General features: G+C 48.2%; 1 protein-coding gene and 1 pseudogene across 1 annotated transcript; both read right to left on the reverse strand.

The window, feature by feature from the left end:
• LOC127321828 (uncharacterized) lies at positions 1 to 6,810 on the reverse strand (annotated as a pseudogene).
• Positions 6,811 to 7,332: 522 nt separating this feature from the next.
• On the reverse strand, positions 7,333 to 8,870 carry LOC127321808 (acyl-[acyl-carrier-protein] desaturase 7, chloroplastic-like). The gene has a single exon (XM_051350783.2). It carries the CDS (start codon positions 8,679 to 8,681, stop codon positions 7,491 to 7,493), a length of 1,191 nt encoding a protein of 396 aa, XP_051206743.1. The 5' UTR covers positions 8,682 to 8,870; the 3' UTR covers positions 7,333 to 7,490.
• Positions 8,871 to 9,185: the final 315 nt, after the last annotated feature.

The raw sequence follows: 9,185 nt of genomic DNA on the forward strand, positions 1-9,185 counted from the left end.
TCAGTCATCAAATCCAGGGCCAGCTTCGCTTCCCGCATGAGAAAATACAACCTGCATGCAACACGAAACCGCTGTCAGCACATGGAGTAATAAATATCAAGATGGAGTTATATTGGATTGCATATATACACATATACACAAACATAAAAAGTACGCACCTGGCAATATCCAAGTGTTTGGGTCTTGAAACCAGCTGCACAGTATAGGAAGTAGTACTCCCATGTGCGGATGAACTTGTCATCAAGCCCAGTGCCGAAATTTCACTACGAAGAGAGAGTGAGAGGAAATTAGGAGTAACACTGTTAGAGGTCCTCTAGTGTTATATACTACATAGCCTTTCGAAGATCTTCTCCAAGCTGTTGGCCAACCGTCTAGCACCGATTCTCCCGGACATTGTCTCCAAGTGCCAGAATGCTTTTGTCAAGAAACGCAGTATCCACGACAACTTTCTTCACGTCCAGAACCTCATCAAGGAGCTTCACTCTTCCAAGACTCCGAGCCTTTTCCTAAAGTTAGATATCTCCAAGGCCTTTGACTCCGTTGGCTGGGCTTACCTTCTGAAGGTCCTTACGGCTCTGGGTTTTGGTCAAATATGGAGGAATTGGGTATGCCTGTCTTTATCCTCTGCCACTTCCAGGGTGCTTCTCAACGGTGAGCCTGGCACCCCCTTCTGGCACGCTCGCGGTCTTCGTCAGGGGGACCCGCTATCCCCCATGCTCTTCCTCCTGGCAATCGACCCACTTCAGCGCATCCTCTCCCTTGCCACTCAACAGGGTATCCTCACTCCCATTCGCTCCAGGATCACAAGCTGCCGGATTTCGCTTTACGCTGATGATGCTGGGATTTTTGTGAACCCCCGCAAGGACGACCTCATTGCCATCTCCTCTATCCTTGACTGCTTCGGAAAAGCTAGTGGGCTTGTCACCAACATGACGAAGACGGAGATTTTTCCGGTGCGCTGCGCTGACATTGACCTGGTGGACATCCTCACTGACTTCCCGGCAAAGCTGGCCAGTTTCCCTGGAAAGTACCTGGGCCTACCTCTCCACTTTCGACGCCTCCGAAAGGTCGATCTGCAGCCACTCATCGACAAGATCGCTGGAAAGTTGCCGGGTTGGATGGGGAAGAACCTCGCGCGGCCTGGAAGAGTCATCCTAGCTAAGACGGTCCTCATGGCTACCGGTATATACCACGCTACGGTCATCCCGCTGCCTAAATGGGCTAGGGATAGAATCAACAAGATTGCCAGGATCTTCGTTTAGGCGGGGGAGGAAGGCGAACATGCGGCCCAAGGGAAAGCCCTCGTAAACTGGAAAACGGTGTGCAGACCGAAGACTCTGGGGGGCTTGGGAATGCCGGATATTGAGAGATCTGGAAGAGCCTTAAGGCTGCGCTGGCCTTGGCTGCAATGGACCGACCCTGAGCGCACGTGGGCTGGGTCCAAGCTTCCTTGTGACGATGCTGACATGGCACTTTTTAGGGCTTCCACCAAGATCACTATTGGCAACGGGAAGCTAGCCTCCTTCTGGCACGACAACTGGTGTGGACGGAGCCCCCTTTCCCTTTGGGCGGCTGATCTCTTCAAGATTGCCTCCAGGAAAAATCGCACAGTTGCCAAAGAGTTGAGCGACAACAATTGGATCCGCTCTGTCATCAAGATTAGCACGCCCACCCAGCTGGCACAATATTTGGAGCTTTGGGACATCATCCAATCCATCACCCTCGTCCCTGAGCAACCAGACTCCATATCTTGGACCCTCACTTCCGACGCGACTTACAGTGCCAGCTCTGCTTACAAGGCTCAGTTCTTCGGCGGTCATGGAAGATTCCTCGCCACGAAAATCTGGGCTACTCACGCCGAGCCGAAGTGCAAGCTTTTTGGCTGGCTTGCCCTGCACGGAAAGCTGCTCACTGCGGATATGCTTGCCATTAGGGGCTGGCCACATGACCCTCTATGTCCTTTATGTCTACAAGCGCCCGAGACGGCCAACCATCTCTGCAAAGATTGCCCCTTCACTATGGCCATTTGGAACCGGATGAAGTCCTGGGACAACGACGACAGCCCTGACAATCGCCACGTCTACCAAACTATCTCGGAGTGGTGGGATGCCTTGATCTCCGGAAAGGCTAATAAGGAACAAAAACGCATCAGCGGCCGTTTCATATATGTTCTATGGAACGCTTGGAAGGAACGAAATAGACGCATCTTCACTGGGCGTCGGCTAACCTATCTTGAGGTTGCGGATATCACGAGGGAAGACGTCCTTCAGAGGGATCGTGCCATCAACGGCTTCGGGCCGGCCATCCCGGCCGAACCGGACTAGTTTCTTCCCCCCTTTTTTCTTTTTCTCCTTTTTTCCCTTTGTGTGGTTTTCTGGGGCATATTTCCACCTTAATCTAAATATGCCCTCTCTTGTACAGTTTGGTTGGTTTTTCCCCATTGCTTAATGAAAAGGCAGTGCTCCTGCCGGTTGCTCCAAAAAAAAAGTGTTATATACTACATATAACATACTCCATCCGTTTCTGAAAAGAAGTACTGTATATTTTGTTCAAATGTCCGTAAAATTTGTCCGAGTTTATAGAAAACATAACCAACAATTATAATACTTCAGGGCTTACCTAATGACACTGGTTTAGCATAGTACTGTTCATATTTTTTTATATAAGCTAGGTCAAACGTCGCACTGTCTGAGTTTAGACAAAATTTATAAGTCCTCTTTTTACGGCACGGGGAGGATGTACCCACCTACAGATGTACTAGATGCTTAGTGGTACTTACTCTTTGTTGGCCATTAAGTTGTCCCTCCAGCTTCTGAGAGTTCGGTAATAATGGTTCCCATTAATATCCTCGAGGTTCTCTATGCTATACAGCAATGTGTATCATCTAGATCAGGGAGGGCTTAATTAAGAGATTTATCAAATTAAACATCGACCGATCGTGCTAAACTGTACCAGAGCCCAGATGAAGCGGAAATAGACTTTATACGGGACAAAGAAGGAAGTGACCCCCCAGGGAAGATATATTCTTTTATGAAGCCTGGGCTTCTAATATATTCCTCGTAGAGTTCGCCGGGCATTGTGATGGCCTGAATGGACAATATGCATACATATGTATATAGAAATGAAAGTTAGTTGCCGATTGCACAAACTTATTGTCTTTTGGGAATAAGACCAGCAACTCTCTCACATGGGCATGCATTCTCATTTAATTAAGTTCCCCGAATAGAAAGGAATAGGCGTGTAACTGAAATAAGGCACATATAACTATATTTTCTACTCCCTCCGTCTCTAAATAGGTGGCGTACGTATATAGCTAGTCAAAAAATCGCTTATTAAGTCTGACCAAGTATATGTATAAATACATGAGGTTTTACAAAACATATCAATATCAATTGATCAATGATATATAAGATATACTCCGTATATAATTTTTTCATAATATATTTTCTCAGTATAATAGTTGTTGATATTCTATTCTATGTATCTGATCGAACTTACAAGTTTAGGCAAATAGAACTGTCAAATAATGATGATTAGCTTCTTTCAAAAAAATAATAATGATGATTAGCACTGAACCTGGAGGACAAATATGCCATCTTCAGTTAAGTGAGACTTGCAGCAGGTAAAAAATGCATCCATGTATTCATGGCCAACATGTTCGATCATCTCGCTGATTTACAGAAGATGGACAAACAATTGTTACCACACGAACGAGAGACATATGTATACAAGATCATATAAGTACTACATATACCAGCTTATGATCCTGTCATATTTGCGAGCTGGTATTTCACGGTAGTCGCACAGCAGGAAAGTTACGTGATCCTGAAAATTAGTGAAGAGACAGTGGAGTTGTCAGGTAATATTTCACTGTGCCGGCGTAAGTAGGTCACACAAGCAGTAGCAGATAACTAACCTCTAATCCAGCTTCTTTCACTTTCCTCTGGGCGTATTTAAGCTGTTCCTCCGACAAAGTTATTCCAGTGTATTTGCAGCCAGTTTGCTTGACCAACTGTATCGCTAAGCTTCCCCAGCCGCTTCCGATGTCAAGAACTTGATGATCCCTTTGGACTTTAGCCTTTGGTTATATGCATAATCTAATTAGTATTACTGATCTAGATGATTTCCTAACATTATATCTGGAGGAAGTACGATTATTACCTTGTCAATTAGAAGGCTCAGTTTATGTAGCTGGGCTGCTTCTAAGCTTTCGTCCTCTTTCTACGAAGTCAACCTCAGTACCCATGTATTTGTATTTTACTTATTTATGCAAGGTGCAGAACAATAATAACCACAGAATTGACAAACCTTGAAAATTCCACAGGAGTACGTCATCGATTTGTCCAGAAAAAGCGAGAAGAAATCGTTACACTCTGCACGAACATATATGTGAAGCAAATAATTAATTAGCGGGCTGAAGCACGGGGTTCTTTTTCGATAAAGGCTAATTTATTAATATTAAGATGATATTAAGCACCTAGTTATATTAAGTGTAATGACTGGACAAAAAGGAAGACACATATGCAGATACTAACCAGATCATAGTGCTGTGAGATGTTTCGACGAGTTTGTGTTATGGAGTTGTTCCTCGAGAGGTGGCGCAAGAAATATTTTGCAGATGCCACCCCAGCTGTTAGAATCATGGGTGTCCACCAGCCTCTTTTGCTGACAATGCTGCTACTGCTCTTGTCTCTGTTGGCAATGAAAATCTGCAGAGAAGTGAAACATGGGTATAATCTGAGAGAAGAAGAAATAGCCAAAGCTGGACAATGAAATAGTTTTACCAGGAAAAGATTTAGAAGGCCTTCTTTCTCATCGAGAAAAGAGCACCAGCCGTTGATGTAGGCGTCTGCCAAACCAAGGTCAGATTCCGTTGCGACCTGAAATATGCCAAAGCAATTAAGCGAAATGACTAGACACATTTCATCCAAATGAGAGATGATTGTATCGAGCATTTGGAGCAAGGAATGAGGGATGCACACAACATGAGTATGTAGCTATCTAGCTAGGCACATACCTTCCAGTAGAACACGGGGTCATGAACTCGCAGAACCGATTTTACTTGGCATTCGTCACTGGAATCGCCGAAGCTCAACGTGCTGCCTCCATCTTCGAGCAATCTGCGAGACAAATATGCGAAGGTGAGAAATGGGAAATCATCATGCATGGTTAGATGTTGGCATAGCGCGCACGATGCAAAGAAAGAACTTACGTCAAGCTGCCGATGGATACGAATCGGTTGAGAAATCTTGCTACCAGGCAGCGCGCCACAGCCTCGGTCCATGATGGAACCATCTGCTTGATTTGTGTTCTTGGCCAGCACTACGATTCTCGTAACTTGGAGCAGTCGATTTGATGCATGTGCTGCTACAACATATTATATACTGATCGATTTTTTCCCTCTATTATCGTCTAGCATGTTCACAGTGATGATGTTTTCCGTGAGAACCCCTAAAAAAATGGTATCCGCGCCAGGGAAGCCACACAACTTGCATGCACTGCTTCCACGTAATATCCTCCACAGTGCACACGATCTGATCTGATATGATCTGATTGTTGGCTGGCCAGAGGGTCCACGCTCAACTGTAGACCGTGTTTGCGGGCACGCCTCACGTGTATCCGCAATCACGAACATGATAGACTCTTCGTTTTCAAAGCTAAACAGCAAAATATGTGCTGGGCCACTTCACCAAGCCATGGACAGTAAACTATCAATTTCCATCCCAGATGAGTCAAACCAAATTGTTGGTTTGTTTATGCATCGGTGCTCGATCTATTATGTGCAGAACCGATTCAATGGACGTTTCGGTTCGCTTTTGACACACATAGTGCATGATTTTAAAGCACTGTGCAATCGTATCTCATGCATCAGAACGGCCAGGGTCGGGCCTGATAAAACCCCAGCTAGCTATATGGTGGTTTATCTCGTGTTGTATCAACAACTGGAGCATGGATAAATGTAGGCTGAACAGAGCTACATGTATATCTTTATATTTAAACTTTGAAAATTATATTTATAAGATTTAGAAAATAATATTTTTTTTAGATGTAGTCAGTAATATATCCTACAAGCGTGCAAAATGTTAATGTGAATTTTTGTATAAGCTAGGCTACATAAAATGAGAAAATCTGAAAAAAATGAAGTTTTAAAACATGCACTATTCACTATACTCATACCCACACTTGTCATTTTTGTGTAGCCTATAATACATAGTGGTTTCTATTGAAATTTTACACGTTTGTACTATACATCATTGGCTACAGCCAGAAAAAATTGGAACTTCGAAATATAATTTTTAAAAATAAAGGCCTACTTGTAGCTCTCCCTCCATTTGGAGTTTCCATCAACAAGTGTGCTCTCTTATAAGAGCATCTCTAGCAGATCCCCCATCCGACCCCCATCCGCATAATAACCGCCGATTTCCAGTTCGGAGACGAAAAAATGGACCGTTCCGATCCCGCATCGGACCCCCATTTCCAACAAAAATTCCAGGCCGCCCCGATTCGAGTCGCGCAAACCTCAAATAACCAGTTTCGCGAGCCCTTCCGAGAGTGAACCCCATCCCAACTCCCGTGTTGGCGCCAAGGAAATTTCAGCCCGTACGAGCGCCGGAGTCTACCAAACTTCGCCGGAGTCGCCAGAATCGAGCCAAAGTTCGCCGGAATTTGGAGCGGGAGGCCGGCGGAAGTGAGCGGCGAGCGAGGCTGAGGGAGCAGGCAGGGCGGGCGCGGCCGGCGGCGGGCGCGGCCGGGGCGGGAGGCGGCCGGCGGCGGGGCGGGGCTGGCCGGCTGCGGGAGTGGCAGCACCATGGGCAGAGGTTGGGGAAGAAGAAGGGGAAAAAAGGAAAAAATAGACAGACCGTGGGCCCAGGACGGAATATGCTGTTTTGGGGGTTCGTTTTGCGGTGTCTGGGCTGCAAGACGTTTTTCGACCCGTAAAACGCGTTTGGGGTGGCCTGAATACACCGATTTGAGGTTTACGGTTTCGGGGTTCTGCTAGAGATGCTCTAACTATGGTGTGACTAAAATATCTCTTCATCGACCACCACCTCGCTGAATATATTGGTGGTCTCTGTCTGCACTCTTTTCGCTCAACGTCCGGCTATGACATGGGAATACTCAATCAGGTAGCCCCACAAGACGGAGACGGACCACGTACCTGGTTAGGAAGGCTTATGGCCTACTTATACCCGCCCTTCCCTGATGGTCTTACACGAGAAAGAATTGGCCCGGCTCTAGCTCGACTAAATCTGGTGCAATTTTCATTCTCCTCTCCACCTCATATGCTACTTTCTACTAACTGATATATTTGATATATTTACATGGAGTACTACTACTAAGCAAACAATGAATGCTCGATTTGATTTCATCTGTACATGTGTAGCTCTATCCATCTAAATGGGTTTTTGAGAGGTCAACCTGGCAGAGCTGAAGTTTTTGATATCCAAGGTGTCATCGCGTATGGGTTTATAGCAGCGCCTTCATTGGAATCAAGGCAGAACAACATTGACAGGACTATTAAAGATCCAACTAAACGTGACCGGGGTGGGCTCCTTCCGCACCCGGTCGTGGGCCTTCTCCTCCATTCTCCGGATTTTCTCCGGCAGACCGGAGACATAGTCCCGCGCGCGCCTCCCCTCGCTGGACAGCCCAGCCGCGAGCTCCTCCACCCGCCACTGCCGGATCAGGTGCTCCAGGATGCCGCGGTAGTCGGACGTCGTGTACACCCCGGCCTGCTGCGCGGCGGCGGCGTAGTGCGCGAAGAGATCGGTGTCGCGGCCGTCTTCCATGAGCGCGGCCGGCATGGTGATCCGGCGCCGCATCATGTACGCCATGGCGCGCACGGTGGCGTCCGGGTCGAGCTCGAAGAGCTTGGCCACGACGCGGGTGTATGCGGCCTCGTGTCGCTTCTCGTCCGCGGCGATGGCGCCGCAGATGCGGGCCAGCGACGCGTCGCCGTGCGCACCCACCTGGCGTGCCATGTTGCCGTGGGAGATGGAGGTGGCGCGCTCCTGGAAGGCGACGTAGACGAACCCGTGGTAGGAGGACGCCGGAGCGTGCATGGCCATGCCGGAGGCGATGAGGCGGTGCACGGTGCGCTCCACCTGCCGCATGTCGAGGCGGCCGGAGAGCGACATGTACCGGCTCAGCACGTCGCCGTGGCGGTTTTCCTCGGCGGACCAGCCGCGGATCCACCGCGCCCAGGCGGTACCGTCGGCGCCCGTGGCGTCGCGGGTGGCCTCGAAGCGGTTCGACATGCTCTGGTACGTGGGGAGCGCCTCCTCGGTGACCATGTTGCCCACCAGGCACACCAGCTGAGCGTCAGGCACGCCCTCCGCTCTCGCGCGGAGATCGAGGCACGCCTGGTGGAAGCCATCCGCGCCCAACGCCGCCGCGTCCGGGAGCAGGTCCGACGGCTGCCACGCCTCGTCCGCCGGCTTCAGCAGCGGCAGCATGTGCGCCTCGGCCCACGGCTCCAGATGCGCGAGCACCTCGAACCTCTCCGGCGTCAGATACCTCCTCCATTCCTCCTCCTCCTCCCGCCGCCCGGCCACCATTGATCTACTATTCACCGCGCTCCGACACCTCCTGGTGCTCATCGCATCTGCTGGTGCCTTGCTGCAGTAGTTGCGGCTGCTTGCTGGTTTGCATGACGACGGGCATCCGAACCTAGCTAACATCGTTGCTGCTTCGATCTGCTGCCGTGTTCGTATCAGATCAGATGAAGCAAATCGATCTACGCAGCATCACATATGTATAGACGATTAAACGTACATAGCCGAGCGTGGTTGGCAACTACAGTATTCATTGCACTACATGTCACATGTGCTACTTAATATGTCCATATTTCCAACGCACAAACCTGACTTTTCAAACACATATGTCAGTGGATTGTGTAGAATTATCAACTACTATGTATGGACACATTTTCATGAGAAATTTGGAACTCGTGTTTTCATGAAAAAGTAGTACTATCTCTATCTATAAAATGATGTCATAAATTTATCTAAATTTAGATGTATCTAGACATTCTTTAGTGTATAGATACATCTAAATTTAGATAAATCCCCGTCATCCTTTTATGAAGGGAGGAAGTACATGAGTGCTCATGTTTTGTGACATGCTAATTATGAGGTGTAAAATCGCGGGGATCCTACGACATTGCAAGCGTACCCGAGAGAGCA

This window comes from Lolium perenne, chromosome 4, assembly GCF_019359855.2.
Source record: "Lolium perenne isolate Kyuss_39 chromosome 4, Kyuss_2.0, whole genome shotgun sequence".
Classification (NCBI taxonomy): domain Eukaryota; kingdom Viridiplantae; phylum Streptophyta; class Magnoliopsida; order Poales; family Poaceae; genus Lolium; species Lolium perenne.